Below are 19213 nucleotides of genomic sequence, written 5' to 3'. Positions count from 1 at the left end.
TTGTATTATGCCCTGCTTGTTAGGGTGTATCTAGGCTTGAATTTTAACATGAGTTAGGGTAGATTGCAAACTTGAAAGTAAGTTGCAAGTACTGTGGAACATTGTGGAACTCTCAGTGCTCATTTCACAAGCTGCTTTGGCTGTTAGTGATGATATCTGAAATTAGAAGGAACTGTCATTTTGATGATGCATGTTGCGATAGAAGCAACAGAATCTGAATTTGAAATAAAAGCTCTCATTTTTAAATAAGGGAGTCCTCAACTGGAATTAACTAGCACTAGTCAATCCATACTAACTATTCATTTACTTTCATGGCATACTTTAATTCTGGGCTAGCTCTTTGGCTAATAAGAATAAGATGCAAAACACACCCCCCCCCCCCCCCCCCCCAAACCAAACAAACAAATAAACACCTCCCCCCACAAGGAACCATGAAAATGTAGGCATATGACTTGAGATACACATGAGGAACACATGTGGCAAGTAAAAAGATGCTCACTTTTGCATACTTGCCAAGTAAAAGCACAGCCTAAGCCTGTGAGGGAGAAACTTGTGGTGAATTGACTGGTATCTTATAATATGTTTCAGAGATTTCTATTTTCAAATATTAGATCTGCATATGCCACCCAGAACCCTGGGAATCTGAATCTATTTTTTTGGCCCCCAGGCTATTAGCAGCAACTATGCAACATCAGTGCAGATTTCAGATACATCGATGTTTGAAGGTACTGGCTGTTTTTTGGCTGACAATGCTAATGCACCTCTGTTTGCTGATGTAACCATGTTACCTCTTATATAACTTGCACGAGGCACTGTGTTGCAGGTACAATCTGCAATGTTGTGAACCACTCAGATTTGATGATGGTCATCTGGTTACACAGATTATAACCAGTCTATCCTAATTTACTAAGAATACCCATGCAGTTTTGGAGAGCTAATGATACTCCACTAGTTCAGACTCAGAGATTAGGAGTCCTTAATTTTGTTTGAGGGTAGGTGATGGGCAGATCTTCATGCTACCCATGTTCTGGACAAACACTCGTCTGCTGTTAGATACGCATATGCCATCCAAGCATTCAAGCATTTGTCACTCCTAGGTTGAAGTACTGCAGTGCTGTATGGGGCTACATCTTGCTATGTTTTTATAAAAATATTTGTTGCTATTGTTACTACTAGCTTCTGAGTCAAACAATGGAAGATTTCTTCCAGTAACTTGGTGTTTTCAATGAGCTCGTTAGGAAACACTGAACAAGGTGGTTTATGTTCCTGGGGCAAAAGGCATCTCTGACAGTGACTACCCTCGTTTGCCTTTTCTCTTCACTCCAAGCACATGAATGCGCTTGGAACTCCTGTGTTGAACTGTCTGTTTCTGACAAATGTTGGGAGAACTCAATACCCTTTCTTACACAGGGTACAGTAAAAAATTTTAGTTGTTAAACAAGAATTTTCTGACTGCGTCATAGAGAAGGCAGAGGTACTTTAGGGAATACGGAAAATATCTTCACCAATTGGACAAACCAGAAACCTGGGATATATGGCCTTCTCTTACAGTTACCTGGAAAAATTGTAACTAGTACGGAACCTCATGCAATGAGAGAGGTATAGTCCCAGGATTATGTGCACACTGCTTTTAGATTTACATCAGCTTCTGCAACGTGCTGTTTAACATGCAAAGTACTAGTTATGAATCTAAAACCTCTGAATGGGAAGGCATTCATTCATATGAAACACTCCTTCCTCAGGGCATAGTACCATTCAATGAAGGTATACAAGCTGGAAACTCATTCAAATCTTAGAAAGCATACAGAAGACAGAACTTTATCTGAGAGATCTTGGAACTGGTAGTCCCAAATCTTCCTACTTCAAGGTGGGCTGCATCTTGGTGTATTTGTTTCCTGAGCAATGAGAGGGAGGATGCTGTTGGGAGCTCATAAATATCACAGTGCACAGTAGCTGACTGGTTGGAATATACATGAAGTGCTGGTTGAAGAGGAGCTTTTTAGAAGTAGACTGTTTTATAACTATATTTTAAATGTTTCATGGAATGCCTAAAGCAAAAGATAGCATTTCTTTTTAATCAGGATATTTATTTGTTGAAATAAATGAATAATTTATTTACTTGCTATCTTGGTTGTATGTCTCCTTTCTGTGGATCCTTGTCAGGATGTACTTCAAATGGATATTTTTAGAGAGCAGTGTTGGTCTTGGGGAATAATTGAAGCATAGCAGTAGGTGAGTTATATGTCCCTGTAGTTGGCCTTTGGACCTTTTGAATGTCAGTTTTTATAGTAATTTCGTTACTTGAAAACATGCCGTGGTGATTAAGTGTTCACATCTTTTATGCCAGAAAATCAGTTGCCATCTTTGCCTTGATCAGTCAGGAATACTGCAAGCCTTACTATGTCGTGTTCAGCTGTCTCCATGCTATACATAAAACAAGCACAGGGTAATTTTTCCATCTGACCTTCTTTCAGTCTGGTTTTGTCTCTACTTTTGTTAATGCAGATCAGGTAGTATGACTCAAAGGAGTCTAAGTGCACGCCTTCTAAGTATGTTTATGGGTATTTGTCTAATGATTTGTGTGTTTATTTTGACAGTGACTTGTGTGCACGTGTTTGTGTATTTATTTGCACGCCTGCATGTACTTGTCAAACTGCCTTTCAGAGATTGCTTCTAAAATGTTGGACCTGGTTCTCAAAATTGTACAATTACTTCACTTTAGAAGACTTGTGGCAAATACAGATAAGTGAAGGAACAAGTGCAATCCAAGAGTGTTTTAGTATCAAGCGGGCTAAATGAACAGGTTGATGAAATAATGAAAACCAAGTATTTCAGTAGCAAAAAATCCCTGGGATACCTTTGACCAGTTATACCATTTACAGCATATTTAATTATAAAAGTATCTCATGAAATAAATATTTGGGAAAATTTGTCTGTAAAAGCATCCTAGAACTAAAGCAAAATGACACAAAAAGAGTACAGGAAAACATCTTTCATTGCTGTATATTGGCATAAGTTAACTGACTTCAGCTGATTATCTCAATTGATGTTTAACGAACTCAAATCAAATCACCCTCTGAGATACTTAAAAATAGAGTTAATGGCTTAACTTCCTGCATCAGAGCATGAAAATGTTGTTCTGGATGCTTTAAGTACTCAGGCAGATGTATATGTAAAAAAGGAATCTACTTTTAATAAGACACAAGGGTTACCTAATTTTGCACTGATGGAGGAGTGATGAGAATCTAAACAGCTTAAGAGTATGACCCTTAGCTTGAAAGCTCCGTGTGCCAGGATCTCTATAGACAAGACATTTTTCATGAGGATTTTACAAGCTCTTCAAAAAACATAAGATAAGGATGGAGGAGATTTCTAAAAAATTATAGGAAATGGATCTTGAAACAACCCTTCCCAGAAACTGTGGGCTATTAAAATCCAACTTCAAGCAATTTAATGAATAGGAGTCACTTGATATTCTAGTTTATTTTATTCAGTGTTCTAGTGACTTCATAATATTTGATAGCAATAAATTAAATAATAACGGACATGTGAAAACAAACTAGATACTCCCTTGGCTTGTAAACAGTTTGTGACATATGTGCTTCTATGGAAAAAGCATTGCTGAGATTCTAGATAGGTTAGTTACTGATGTAGTAATTCTCTAATTAAAAGATCATTTTTTGAGTATAAATAAAATTCCCAAACAGACACAAAATGGTGGCCTCACTTGATTGTTTTGCACCAGTTTCATACCCAAATAGATTGCATTATGCTGCAAATAGATACAAAAACTGATATAAAACGGATATAAAAGCTGATACAAACCCACAGTACTAGAATAACATTATCAGCCTCATTATGTAAAGACTGATCCCTGTTTCCCCTGACTTTCAAAAATGAGGTGCGTGGTTGAGTACTTAACCTACATCCAAAGATACTTCCATGGCATATGCAGTTGATATTTACAAAGCCACTATCCAAATATCTGACAAGAGCTGTAGCTACATGTAGACTTCAGCACACACAAATTATGCCCATTTTTGGAAGCAAATCTAGAAGATTCACCTGAGTTTTTCTCACTCCTGTGATAGACACTGTTGCATTCTAACATATTTTCTAACGGCACTACCTCTTTTTCATAGAGATGGAGGGCAGAAATCTGGGTCAGTAAGTATGGTCTTTTCCTAATATTAGCTAATCTTCATGTCATTCCTCTCTTGAATGACCCTTTTGAAGCCATCTCCCAGCATGGGTTATTAGTATATTTTGTTAGCATTTTCCTATATCTTTATACTAGTGTCACTAATCAAAATATTAAATCCCATATATTCCTGAGCTGGTTATTAAGGAATCCTCTTTGAATTGCTAGTGCTCTTTTCAGCTTTCCCTGCTATATTTCACCTTTTTTGTACTAATGAGACTTAGTTCTCTCCCTCTTATATAAGATTTTCCTACTAGCCAGTGCTAGATGAACTTGCTTTACCACATTTCCTTTTTCATTAATATTATTTTTTACTTTGACTAGCTTTATATCTAAAATGGAACAATTAAGATAGAGGAAAATTAAGAAGCACATCAACACATTATGAACTAGTTGTAATACAGTGATTAGAGTAAATGTAAAAAGATATATTGAACCAAACTTGACACTTAAATGAAAAAAAATGTTTATGGAACAAACCTGTGACATACAGGAACATAATAACAAAAGCCTACCTGACACATAGGATAAATCAAATGTGAAAATAATAATTGTACAATGCCTTTTAATGATTAACTGCATTTTCTCCCAGAACTCAAAAATAATTATAATACATTTTCCAACTGTTCCTTTTTCCTTACAGTACTTGGGGTGTATAGAAGTCTTACGCTCAATGAGATCTCTTGACTTCAATACTAGAACACAGATTGCAAGGTAAGACTTTGTACAAGTATGTTTTTTAAAGTAACTTCTGAATTGTGTCTCCAAAGTGGAAAGGCCAGGAAGACGGCAAAACACGTAGTAAATAATTTTTGGATACTGTAAGTCCACGTTTTAATTTTGATTTTACAGTTAAATCTCTCACCTGGTATTAATACAGCTCCAATGGAGCTTAAAGGATATTTTCTTCATGGTCTTTTGATGTGCCAGGAACTGCTTTAGAAAATTCTTGCTTGTTTATTATGCCAAATAAGGCACTTATCTGGGTACCAATTTTGTGACATTTCAGCCAGTGAGAATTAGAATATGCTTAAAGTCTACAATGCATTTGTCAAAATTGGTCTAGGGAGCTGGTTTGGAGCTGCATGTTTATACGTTTGTATAGTAATTTCTTATGAAAAGATGTCAGATTACAAACTGGCTGTACAAAGGATAAAAATAAAAATATACCACCACGGTGATACCAGAGACAAATGAAAGAATGTTGTCTTTTCCAGATTGTATGTAAGAAACAATAAGCTTGTATTAGGTTCTTACTACAATTCTTTTAAACCTGTCACGGTATTTTTGTAAGAGCAGTACATAAATACAGCACTGTCTTAAGAAGTGTCCATGAATAATTTTTTTCCTAGGAGACTATTTTCTGAGAACTATAGGAAATAGTATTTTGCAGGCATTTTCCCTTGAAAAGCTGAGCTCACTGATTTTGGAGGACTGTAGAGACCACGTTTTCAAATTCTGTCATTGAAATAATGAAGTAATTCTTTCCAAAAGCACACATATAAAGTGATATGACTGGATACAGTGCTTGAATTTCACCTCTTGGAGGCATCTTACAGTTGCTGATAGTCTATCATAAACCATTTGTCATACCATAGACAGCTAAGTATTTCTTTTATTAAATGAGAAAAAATACTTATTTTTAGGCTTGAATGCCAATCATATGGTCTATATGCATTGACTTTGAGTTACACTTGCATACAGCAGCTTTGAATTGGACCCTGTCAGTGCTCACAAAATGTTAATCATTAATTTGTCAAGATACTATGTTGATGAGGGGTCTAAAAGCACAAGGACAGGTAAATGACAGAATTCTGCTTTTCAGGCAATGTAGGCATTTGAGAATTTTACTACTGTACTTTTTCAAACTCGTCATGTACATTTCTGTGGTATTTGCAGCAGTGACCTTTTATAATGATTTAATGTCTAAGCAGGCTTGTAGTTTCAATGCAGGTCGCACGTTTGTATTTACCACTTGGAAGTTAAATGATACTGGCTTATGAAACAATTGTGATAGTTATTGTTTTTGTATTCTATACCTGAAGGTGAACTGAATTCAGCTTTATTTTTCTGCACAGTCTCTTTCACTATACGTCTTCATTGGAATAGTGTTGCACTTTCCTTATTATCTAGCTTAAAGGCACAACTCTGCCATTAATACTTAAGCATATTTGCAGATCTAAAGCAATATGGTCTGCACAAACAAGGTATCTTTGTCTTATAGTTCTTTCAATACATAAATGATTCTTGGCTTTTACTGTGAAACAGACTTGGAATTGTATTTTTTTCCTGTGGAAGTTATAGCATATTTGACTACGTGGTGGGCATTTTCTTGGCTCATCTTCCTCTGACCACATCTAGAGTGTAGGATATGTTTTCAAGCAGGAAGCCGTATCTTCCTGTTTTGCTTGTTATTTGCTTTTGCAATTTTCTGTTTATCATAAAACAATGAAGACTCATTAACTCATCATTCTGATCATGTGGTTCCTGATTGAAAACTTTTTTGAAAGTAATAGTTTTTAGGTGACTTTTGAATCAGGGTCTGGTATCTTAAACTGCATTTCATTAATTCATCTGGCTCTAGAGATCCCCATGTCATGTCTTAAGCACCCATGGGAAGCAGTCTGTGCCATGCTTTGTCATGTAGCATTTAACATACGAGCCTATTCTTTATCAAGAAAATATTCTTAAGGAATTATTAATATTCACATTTGCTGATTACCTCGCTTATGCACATTAAGAAACATAACACAGGCCTCAAGGTATATACTGAATTAATAAGGCTGATGTTCTGATATTACAGGCACCAATTCCCTCTTAAGATGACACCTGGCACCAAAAGGTCTGTGCAGCCCTTTGATTACAAATAAAATAAAAATACCTGAAAGTTACATTTATGTCCACTATGTCATACATTTATATTTAGGCATGTCGATTGCTGGTTTCTTTGCAGCCTGGCACCAGTAAGAAAACTGTTCTTGTAACCTGACCGGTCATGATGGAGTGTGACTGAGGCTTGGGTCTGGAGATCTAGTAATGGTAGCTGTGACTGCTCCGGCTGAGGAACCTAGACACATAGCTGCAGTAAAAGCTTTTCTGTATATGGGGCTGTGTAAACTTCTCTATGCTCCAGAAATGGATGTCAAGGCAGCTCAAATCCCTTTCTGACCCATAACTTTATAAATTGATCCTACTGCATGCATCATGCCTGTTTAATCTGTTATTTTTTCCAAGACCTTGCAAAACCAGTCATAGAAGAAGGTGATCCATCTTGGGCCAGTACGAATTCTGGTATTATGCAGTATTTACTAAATACAATTAAAAAACAGTCAGAAAAGATGAGCCAAGTTACCTGATTCAGTGTGGAAGCGTCTGGATGCATCTCTTCCTTATAAACACACATTGTGCTTGACACATACAAAGGACTTAGTCCCTTTCTAGTACCATATCACATCCCTGTCCCTGTCTGCTTTCTTATCCTTGCTTTTCCTCCACGTTGCAGAGCTCGAACATAGGAAGTCAGCCATTGGGAATCCTACATTTGCCTTTTTTCTGTCTTCTGGTTATTGCGTATGTCACTTTATCTGTCTGCTAGCCTTGAGGAGGAACAAAACCCCAAAGTAAGATGAGCAGCACCAATTCCTAGAAGAAAAAAACTTCTGTGGCTGTCATGGGAGGGTGAGATGTGTAGTCTCTGGCTCTGCTGCAAACATAGGGCGTTATTTTGGAGCCATTAGCCCCAGTCACATACAACTGTGTGATTAAACGAATTAGTGCTTGTAAAGGGCACTTAAATTGTTGGGTGAACATTTAGAAATTACTTAAAAATTGGGCTAAGATTTCCAGTTATCTAGTGAGTTAGACACCCATTTTAAGTAAGAAGTTAATGGGAAAAGGTTGTCCGGATATTTTGAATGGGTTTGAAAATCCCAGCTGTTGTAATTAACACATTAGAAAATCATATACATCAGTGTGTATGCACGGACCCGTCTGACAAATGAAGAACTGTGACTTCAACTCCAGGAACTGGATTGAAGCTCCAGTGTAAACAGTTTGGTCCGTGATCTTTCCTTCCTTGTCACAGTAATGTCAAAAATCAACCTGTGCCATCTAGTGCTGTTGTACCTGGCCTGTGAGTTGGTTTTGTTTTGCTTTTTCGCTTTTTGTAAATTAAAATGTTAAAACTTGCAGCAATACATTTGTCTTCGTATGAAAGCAGTGAGCAAGCACTTTCACTTGTCATACTCTTCATCGGATCATAACAACCTTGCTGGTGCCTGACAAAAAGTGTTGTTATCCTAATTTTGGATCTGATTTGAGGAAAAGTGAACAGCTATGTACAATTTATAACAGATTTTTCCCTTTGATCCCATTTGAAGTCTCAAGGTTCTTTCACTACAGGAGAAATAGCAGAACTAGAGTAGTATTAATCAGTTGTATTGTATTTATTCTTTTGTGTAATGAACGTGACGTAGTGTGAATTCTTGAGCAATAAATGGATGCACAAGCCAAGGGTCAGTAGTTTTGCATAATGATAAATAAAAGCCAGCTGAATCCACATGTTGCATCATTAATTATCCAGTGATAATTCTTGTAACACGTGAAGTCAAGATGACTTTCTTGGGCAGCAAGACAAACAGAAGCATTTCATTTTCAACATAGCAGAGGAACAGGAGGACTAGCAGGCAAGACTACTGAGCTAACCGCAGGTGGCAAGTGGTCCTAAGTTCATCTGAAACCTACCATCATCGTCACAGAAAGGGGCCACTCTTAAGCTCGTGTGGCCAGGCCGTTTGTGCCCTCAGGCTGTTTATTAAAAAAAAATTTAAAAATCAGGTAAAATTCTTTTGCAACGTGTGCAGTGTTTGCAGTTCATATAATATGTTTGTATGCTTATTGTTAAATCTATTATAGTGTAATGAGTCTTCACTACTGTGTTGTATGCATGCGTGTAGTTACTGGAATTAGAATAATGTTGCATGCACTGTTTGTTGTACAGCAGTGTCTGAACTACAAGGCTGCATGTGCGTTGGTATCTAATTGAATGCAATCAGTTTACTGCATGCAGCTTCAGAAAGTCACACCTCCCTGTGCTGACTAAAACATTATTTGCATGTTGTGTTAATAGCAAGTAGATCAGAGGACTGAAATACTTTGTATCAGCAGTGGACCTGAATCCAAACTCTGATCCCAATCCTCTCCTTGAACTCTGTTGGGCTGAAGGATTTGAAAGAGATTCCTCTCCAAATTTGGGGCCTGAACTTTATTAATAATGAAAACCAAACCCATTAATGCCAATATCCCAAGCTTCTGGAGAGGAGATGATGGAAATCCAGATTTTAGAGCTGGGTTCAAGTCCAGTGCTAAACAATATGAATGAAGTTCAGTTGATGTAGTGGTTCTTTCAACTGTAGCTTTATTCTTTGCAGAAATTCACTGTCAGCAAGCATCACTGAAAAAAGGATGGAAGACATTGAAAAGGAAGAGTGTCTCCCCTGTGATCTTTGAAGGCGGATAGGTAACGTATTATCTGCAGTGAATTCTGTATTCATTCTCCTCCTTAACATGCTCTCTCTCTTTCTTGGAAGGTGAATGTGGTTCATCCCTGCTTTCTGCTGCGTGGACTCTGGATGTGGGGTAGTGCTTAGGGGATGGCAGAACACACATACCTCCACCACAGTCTGGATACACAGCTGTATGCAGGAAGGGGTGTGACTGAGAATACTCTTTCCTTGGGCACAGTTACTTCCGGGCCAAAGCTCTGGAAAGCACTGGGTGCTGACTACTGCTCAGTTCACCAGGAAGCAGCATTCCCAAAAGTGGATGGGGACACCCTTATAATTCATACAGCACACCTCTAAGTGGGGCAATGACAGCTATAGTGCCTGATACTGTCAAAGAATAATTTACATTTGCTAGTTTAGCTGTTACTAGCACAGAAATGGGTTAGAATAAATAGGCTTTTGTATGCTTAACATTGAAATATTTCATTTTAATGTAATATTAGGGGGAAAATGTTAGCTAGTATTTGGATTAATTCAACTAATATATGGTAATGCAAAGCCTGAGTGAGAGTAATTAATTGAGCTCCCCCATTCCACTTGCCTTTGTGAGAAAGCAAAGAGCCTGTCAGGGGATGGGGAAATTACAGAATCACAGAATCACTAAGGTTGGAAAAGACCTGTAAGATCATCAAGTCCAACCATCAACCAACACCACCATGCCCACTAAACCATGTCCCACAATGCCTCGTCCACACGTTCCTTGAACACCTCCAGTGAGGGTGACTCCACCACTTCCCTGGGCAGTTTATTCCAGTGTCTCATCACTCTCTCAGTGAAGAAATTTTTCCTTATATCCAGTCTAAACCTTCCCTGGCGCAACTTGAGGCCATTTCCTCTTGTCCTGTCGCTAGTCACTTGGGAGAAGAGACCAACACCCACCTCTCTGCAGCCCCCTTTCAGGTAGTTGTAGAGAGCGATGAGGTCTCCCCTCAGCCTCCTCTTCTCCAGACTGAACAACCCCAGTTCCCTCAGCCGCTCCTCATCAGACTTGTGCTCCAGACCCCTCACCAGCTTCGTCGCCCTTCTCTGGACACACTCCAGCACCTCAATGTCCTTCTTGTAGGGAGGGGCCCAGAACTGAACACAGGATTCGAGGTGCGGCCTCATCAGAGCCGAGTACAGGGGCACGATCACCTCCCTGCTCCTGCTGGCCACACCATTTCTGATACAGGCCAGGATGCCGTTGGCCTTCTTGGCCACTTGGGCACACTGCTGGCTCATCTTCAGACAGCTGTCCATCGGCTGAATATGAGCCAGCAGTGTGCCCAGGTGGCCAAGAAGGCCAACGGCATCCTGGCCTGTAACAGAAATGGTGTGGCCAGCAGGAGCAGGGAGGTGATCGTGCCCCTGTACTCGGCGCTGGTGAGGCCGCACCTCGAATACTGTGTTCAGTTTTGGGCCCCTCCCTACAAGAAGGACATTGAGGTGCTGGAGCGTGTCCAGAGAAGGGCGACAAAGCTGGTGAGGGGTCTGGAACACAAGTCTTATGAGGAGCGGCTGAGGGAGCTGGGGTTGTTTAGCCTGGAGAAGAGGCGGCTGAGGGGAGACCTTATCGCTCTCTACAACTACCTGAAGGGGGGTTGCAGAGAGGTGGGTGTTGGTCTCTTCTCCCAAGTGACTAGTGACAGGACTAGAGGAAATGGCCTCAAGTTGCACCAGGGGAGGTTCAGGCTAGATATTAGGAAAAAGTTCTTCACCGAGAGAGTAGTGAAACATTGGAATAGGCTGCCCAGGGAGGTGGTAGAGTCACCCTCCCTGGAGGTATTCAAGGAGCGTGTGGATGTGGCATTGTGGGATGTAGCTTGATGGACATGGTGCTGTGTGGTGTTGGGTGGGTTGGTTTTTGGTGTGTTGTGCCATGTTGTTGTTGTGTGGTGGTTGGCTTGCGTGGGTTGTTTGTGGGTTTTTTGTTTTTTTTTTTGTTTTTTTTTTTCCCCCCCCAGGTTGGACTTGATGATCTTACAGGTCTTTTCCAACCGTAGTGATTCTGTGATCTGTGATTCTGTGATTCTGAACACCCCCAGGTCCTTTTCTGCAGGGGAGCTTTCCAGCCACTCGTCCCCAAGCCTGTAGCGTTGCATGGGGTTGTTGTGACCCAAGTGAAGGACCCGGCACTTGGCCTGGTTGAACCTAATTGAAGAGTTGAAAGTCAAATGGTCAGGGAAGCAGTTATGACCATAGCTGTACCCTGTTTTTTCAGAAAGCTGGTGACTCCATGTGGTTCTGCAGAAGCAGAAGGACTGAAGTAGAGTGGTCTTAACATGTTTTAAATGCAAATCACAATGCAATGTTAACAACTGCCTAGCACCTTGGAAACAGAGAGACTCTCAAGTTCTTCTGCTAGTAGCACCTAGCAGCTTGATTACACAGAGAAATGAAGGCATAAAGAATTTGAGTGTCTTTCGTATGACATATCCAATCACACCAGACAGTTCATCACCACTGGACGGTCCTTTTTGGCAAATGCAGCTTGTGTACTTGTAAAATGTCATATATCTTATGGGGTTATTAAAAAGGGCAGTGTTCGAACTTTAATTCTCTAATAAAAAAGAGGTTTTGGAAGATATCTATCTCCAACGTCCTGCTTTGGACTTGAAGCCAATTAGGGGTTAGAGAAAAATACTTGTTAGACTAAATTTTTGCATTTTACTTTTGTAAGGTTTCCTATGCCTTCCTTTGAAATACCTACTATGGGCTACTTTTTGAGAGAGAAGATACTATAGTAAATGACCTTAGGCTGGACCCAGTTTGGAGGTTACTGTGATCCTGATTTAGCAACAGAAGGCCGTTTTAATTTCTCTCTCTCTCCATCTCCCTGACCACTACTAGAATAAACAGCTAGAGACCAGGCTGAGTGGGAAAAAGCTTGAAGGTCACAAAAGAAGGTAAAGGGTTGGAGCTACCTAACAGATCTAAACCTCCAAGTACATTTTTCTTTAGTTTTTTCATATCATTGACCTTGTTCTTGGCAGATAGAGGGTTGTGCAAAAGGAAGGCTTTTGTAGGTGTGTGTTCAACACCAAGGTTTTGTATACGCCCACTTTATGTTCATAAAAGCCGCAACCGATATTTTAAGAGGTTTCCTCTTTGAAAGGTACCCCGAATTTTGGACCAAGATTGTCAGAGTCTAAATAATGCTTAATTGCATATATATATGACTATGCTTTCGGCAGTGGAGGAGCAGCTGATTGCCTCTTTGGCATTGCCTCTTGGTGGCATACATTTGCCATAGCTATAAGGAAAGAATGGATATATTTGCTTCGGTTTTGCTAAGCACAAATCTGACTGTGTGTGCAGGCAGAGTGAAGAGATATATCTAAATAAGGTGTGCTACTGGATAAACAGCTTCACTTACTTACATTTCTGAAAGTAAGACTATTGTTCAGAACTACTGTATTAGAAGGAATCATCAAGATCAGGTAGACGTCTTTGTTACTGATGAATGAAACAGAGTTTCTGAAATTTACTTGCATGTTATAAAAGAAGGTACAGATTGTACTGAAAATGCCCCAAATATTCCTATAAATACTGAGAACAGAGCTCTCACTGAGTGTACCAATGGATAAAAAGTTTCTTTGACAGTAAAAGCACAAGAGTCCTCTGGAGTGCATTGACTTCTGTTAGCAGATTGATGTAAGTCTCACACTGAAGATGCAGGAGCGGAAGAATAACAACCATTGGATAGATTGCATACTACATACCTAATAGCACGTGGTACTCCATGTCTAACAGTTGCTAAAGCCAACCCTGTTACTGTATAAAGTTTATTCAATAAATCAAAAAATGAAGTCAGCCAGCTTCCTTTCATTTTCTGCTTGTAGATTTTCTACATGTGAAAAAAATCCATTTCAAGAAACAAAATGAGGAGCTGAGGGGAAGAAAAGGAGGAGTCGTCGTCTCCTTGCTCTACGAATGACAACAGCTTGTGTGCCACGTCTACCGATGTCACCTTATTCCACAAACCTTTTCTTCCAGGCTGTCTGTCACTTGTGCAGTCAGGGCAGGCTTCACTTCGGTCAGGCTGGTGTGACAAATGGCATTGCCTGGTCTCTGTGAACTTTTTTGGGGGGGCTCCCCCACAGGGGTACTTCCTGCACGGTACTCTGAATTTGTGCCATTAAGCGCATCCATGCCACACAGTTAGCCTCCCCTTCCTATCCATACTCTCTGTTTTGTTTTCCTTAGCTACTTCTCCAGCCTTGCATCTTCCAGACATGGTCAATTTGCCAGCTGGCATTTAAAGTTCTGTAAACAGTAATACACTGGTCTAGTCTTCAGAGGTTGTGAATGTCCCCTGTGCTACTTCAGACAGCAGTGCATGCTAATTTTGCCTGTTTTGCAAATGAACAAATAATATTTCAATTATTAAACAGATTTCTGTTTAATGTATTTTTGGTCTCTGTTTTTTTCTTTTTCAGAAGCAAGTTATTTTTATATTTGATACAGACTTTGTTTCTCTTCTGCAAATACTGGTACAACACTTGGTAATGATTTATAAATTATTAAAAAAAAATGTCAGGAATATAATACCGTTAAGAAATAACTGACAGCCTTCTGTACAATTCTTCTAGACGTGTCATGCTTTCATTTAAAAAGTCTGTCTTTTGATGTATATTGTTTTGACCTGTGAAGACCTACGCTTTGGAAGTGGCAAAGATAAACTTGGGAACTACAGGATACTAGCAGATATTAACAAGACAATATTGGTAGTTTTTAAGTCTTGTCATACAAAAGATTTCAGACTAAAAACTAGTCACAGTTTCTCATCTCAATGTTTGAGATAGCTATATTTTTTCCAAGAAAAGTTGAGAAAATCTGTGCAATTTGTATGTGCTTGTCATTTCCCTAAAATATGAGTTCCAGAATTCTGGTTTTTAATCAATTGAATTGTATTAATTAAAAGCAGCAACAACAAAACCTAGCATCACAGCCAAAAAAATCATTGAAACCACAAGAAGGGGGGGGGCGTATTTTTGCGTGATGGTATTTCATAGAGGAACAGATTTGGGCTTCCTGAGTGGGCTACTTTATATAACAGTCAGAGTAAAATATGACTAAAGCTATGAAAAATATCAGGGCATTAGCCTTTTTAATGGAACAAAATGGCAATGTAAAAATGTCTTTTTTTTCTGTCTCGGAGAGATGTCAAAGTCACTTTAAAGAAGAATAGGTCAGCCTCGTAAAATGCGTATTGGTAATTTTTCACTGGATACACTTGTGTGCTGAAATTAAATTCAAAATACACAACATGTTTTGTGCCAAGAAAATGACTCCACCGTATGACCATCTGCAAAGCAGAAAATACTCTTGGACAGATTTGGAACTCAGCATGTGGTCCCTACTGCAGACAGCACAGTAGCTAATTTTACAAGAGATCAAGATAACTCTACACTGGTATTTATCTGAGCCTAGCTAATGAAACAGCCTGTGGCTTAGAAAGGTGTGTGTCTACGCTGAATAACTTTCTTATTGGAAAGGAAGCAAATGTGGTCACATCCAACTTTTCCAAACTCTGTGCAACTGTTTAGCCACACAGATATGTCCAGAACTTCTGCTTTTACCTTCCTTAGACAAGCGTTTGTATGCACAAGTCAGGTAACGGCACTCTCAAGCTAGCAGCGATACCTATTTGTGGGCTTGATTTGTGGCTCAGGTGTTCATGCTGCAGAGGCATTTGCAAATTTGATTTGCTGCAAAAAAAGCTTATATCTGCCCTGTGCTGCCTGGCAATACAAGCTAGAAAGAAGTCTTTAGGATGTCTTTCCCACATCACCAGGCTATCTGTGTAAAGACTCCCCCAAAAAGGATCTAGCATATTCTGAACAGAGAGATCCGGGAACCTTTCCCTGGAAAAAGTGTGTTATCAGTGCGGTGGCAGATATTCTGTCATCCTTTTTCTTTCTGTTTTCATCAGCTATTTCTTTAAGACTCCTTAACTCCCAGGTGGGAAAAGTACTGTGCCTTTTGTTGCAGGTACACAAGGAGTTGCTGCCAGGCCGCTCTGACCTTGTGTAGGCGGAATTGGTCTATGAATATCTTTTCTGAGGTTCCCAGCATTTTCACCAAAAGCATTGTTAACTTAAACCCTGCAGTTGCTTGAGTACATGTAGTATTCACAGAGTTTCAAAAGCCTAAGATAAAAGAATTGCCAAATTCAAGATCAGACGTCCTGCCTCATCTGAGCTGTATCTCAACAAGCTGTCACCTTCCTCAGATCCTTCCCCCCACTTCCAGTCTTCCTGCAGACTTTGGGAACAGCGAGTTTGGTAAAACCAAGATATTTTGCTAAAACGAAGACAGGTAGCTGGAAAACCTATAGCGCTTTGTTACTGAGTGAGAGGATGTATATCCTGGCTTTTCCGCTGCTTGGTGCTTTCCCTGCTCCGCGGAGGCCAGGCGTACAAACAGCAACCCAGGCTGCCTCGCCAACCCTCAGCCATGGGCTTCAGCCTCTTCATCTGGTGCATTTCCCCTCCTACACTCAAGTGGCAGTTTTGGCCAACAAGGTCCTTGAGTCGGAGGGGTCTGTGGAGTAACATGCTTTATATCTGATGATCAGGAGCTGGCAGGCAGAAGAGGCAGGTGAACCCACCACAAATCCCAGCCCTGCACCAGAAAAATAACAAGCTTGTAAACGCTTTTTTTGTCAGGTGCGGTGGCCTGAAAATTCCCTTTTCTTCCTACCTGCTCCATGTTGCTGCTAGAGAGAGAAGATGGTGGAGGCAAATAGGAAGAGAAAGGAAGTTACAGGTGAATTTATGCCTCAAGCACGGTTCATATCTCTGAAATAGGAATCCTTTTTTTGAGAGGCAAAACCTATGAGGGATCTCAATGCGCTAATCAGACTGCTGGAGGAGACAAAGAGGATGAAGCGCTGGCGAAGCCTCTGTGTCAGCAACTTGCAGCCAAAATGCCCGGGAAGCTGAGACAAACCTGAGGAAGTAAGAGGCATAGGTCTGAAAGACAGCAGTGGGCTGGGGGCAGCCACAGGCCTGGACCTCCCACCCCAGTGCCTCCAAAGTATTTGATTCGGTGCAAGAAAGAGATGGGAAACCACAAGTTTTAGCTCAGTAGCAAGGCTGAGGATGGCTCTGTATAACATAATGTCTGTTTGCTTTTCCTGATTCAAAGGAAAGCATTTTTGGTGAAGAAGAATATTTCTTTTTCCTGATTACAGTTTCAGGAGTAACCTATGTCTCAGTATCATGATGATCAGTGTGTGTGATGCTTGCTGTGTTGTATTTCTAAGATGCACCAGGGCTGCTCTTTTAAACCCACCGATTTTCACTTGCTCTGTAAGAAAAGTTAGTAGCTACTTTAACTAAAACACTTGTTTGGAGTCAAAGGAGCATTGTGGTAAATGTGGGAACTAAGTACAAATGCTGAGCTGTAAAATGGAGTGTGATTGTAGCTGTGATGGTCTGAGGGCACAGGCAAGCCAGGGTTTGCAGTGAGAGGCAATTTCATTACATGAGCAGGTGTCGTTGGGGAAAAAAAAAAAAAGGAAGATGACAAGCTGTGGAACAAACAAGCTCTCCTTTAGACCTGAGAAAGGATTGTGTGCCTGAAAGTTTTTTTGACTATACCTTGCTATAAAAATCACACTTCTTCAGGATGACAGGGCTTTAAACCTCCTGCAAGGCTGGTTCCACCCCCACAACCATCCACCCCCAGAAAATAATAAATTCATGTGATTCTTTCAGGTGATTCGAACTTTGGATTGGGCCCTAGGTAAAAGCACCCAAGGCATAAATATATAGTGATTACTAATTGCAACCAGATAAATATGTGACATTTGCTGAGCCATTATATGTTGAATGCTGATATGTATATGACATTTCTCTCCTGACTCACTTGTTGATCCTGTGCATTCATCTAATGCGTAGTTGAAATATCATCCTGCACATAAAATCAAAATAATTTGTTTTTATCAAGGTGATGTTTCAAGGTTTTGATTATTTTGACTGTTCTTTAGCTTGTAGTTCATTGTCTGTATTTTTTTTGGCATAAAATACATGTTATTTGCATGTTTTTAGGTCTTAATATAATGTGCTGTTAGTTTCAATCCATATTTAAAACAGTTAAACAAGGTTTGGAGTCACCTTTACTTGCCCCTGTGCAACTGTTCTGTCTTACAGTATCCACGGGACAGGTCTATTACAGCACTGTAGCTGATGGTCACATGAAGGTCTCTGCGTGCAGGGGAGCAAACTCCGACCAGATTGACTATTCAGATAATAAGTTCTGAAATACTGAAAGGATCTATAAGATTTATTTGTAGCAGTATGATTTCAAGAGTTTTTGCAGTATACAGTTAATCTCCTATGAGAGAGTATGAACTCAAATTAATTTTCAACATGCATTTCTTTCATTCAACCTGAGTGCGATGGGAAGAATGAAGCAATATTAGAAAACTGAAGCAAAATGTTAATGGCATTAATTTTGCCTACAATGTAAAATTAGGGTCACAAATAAATTATTCAGAATGTATTGAACAAATATAAATTAAAATTTTCTACATCACAGGTATTGCATACAACATGCATATTACCAGGAAAATTCTACGGTTCTGATATTAGCTAAAGCCAGGTGGTTTTGCTCTGACTGGAAAAGTGCATAGTGTAGTAGTGAGAAAAATGATAGTTACTACCCCTTATATTACAAGAAAGGTTTAAAAAAAAGGTGTAAAGCAATGTTGATTAAAGACGTCTTATGATAAGAGTCCTCTTGGCTTAATAAGGTACAAAAATGAGACTTGGAAGAAGGTATTAAGACATTCTAATTTACGGTGAGAAAAAGTCTATTTAATAGTGCAAGAAAATATTTTTATCCTTTGTAGTTCTCAAGATACTCTTCCTGACACTAAGGTTGACTATTTACTGTCTTCAGCTTCACAGTGAAGTAATCTAAATTTGAATGGCACCTGTTTTAGCCTTGAGAAGGGAGCTAACTGATCTGATCACTATTCTCACTTGTGAACAGAAATACAGTCTGAAGCTGTTTTCTCCCAGTGCATTTCAAGTGTAATGAAGAAACCCACACATTCATTTGCCATAAAGCTTCTTTCTGTCTCTTCAGGGAAGCAATCAGTCGTGTTTGTGAAGCCGTGCCTGGTGCCAAAGGAGCCTTCAAGAAACGAAAGGTATTTTTCTTTTCTTGTAGTGTAGTTGACTGTGTTTTCTTAGTTCAACACAGAGGAGATGAGGCACAGCAGGCAGGTGGCTTTAAAGCAGCTTTGAGAATTGCAGATCATTAATCATTTAAAGTATTGGCTGTTTTCACCCACTGTATGTTGCCTCTTGCCCTTTTGGTCAGGATCTGCTTTTATAGGCTTCTAGAAGTATGAGTACATCTAGGAAAAAGATTGTGGCTTGCCTTTATGTTCCTACTGTAGAACCCCCCTCCTTTTTCTTTTCTTTCTTTTGTAGATTGCAGGTGGAAGGCTTAA

General features: G+C 39.7%; 1 protein-coding gene across 1 annotated transcript in view; it reads left to right on the top strand.

Moving 5' to 3' along the window:
- SHC3 (SHC adaptor protein 3) overlaps positions 1–19213 on the top strand; it is a 60253-nt gene that overhangs the window by 16080 nt on the left and 24960 nt on the right. The window contains exons 2-3 of the mRNA XM_059833851.1: positions 4845–4915; positions 18844–18907. Of these exons, the coding sequence (XP_059689834.1) occupies positions 4845–4915; positions 18844–18907 (135 nt within the window). The remainder of the gene's footprint in view (positions 1–4844; positions 4916–18843; positions 18908–19213) is intronic.

This window comes from Gavia stellata, chromosome Z (assembly GCF_030936135.1).
Source record: "Gavia stellata isolate bGavSte3 chromosome Z, bGavSte3.hap2, whole genome shotgun sequence".
NCBI lineage: Eukaryota > Metazoa > Chordata > Aves > Gaviiformes > Gaviidae > Gavia > Gavia stellata.
The sequence above is the reverse complement of the archived record's forward strand: the minus strand, read 5'-3'. Positions and strand labels throughout refer to the sequence as shown.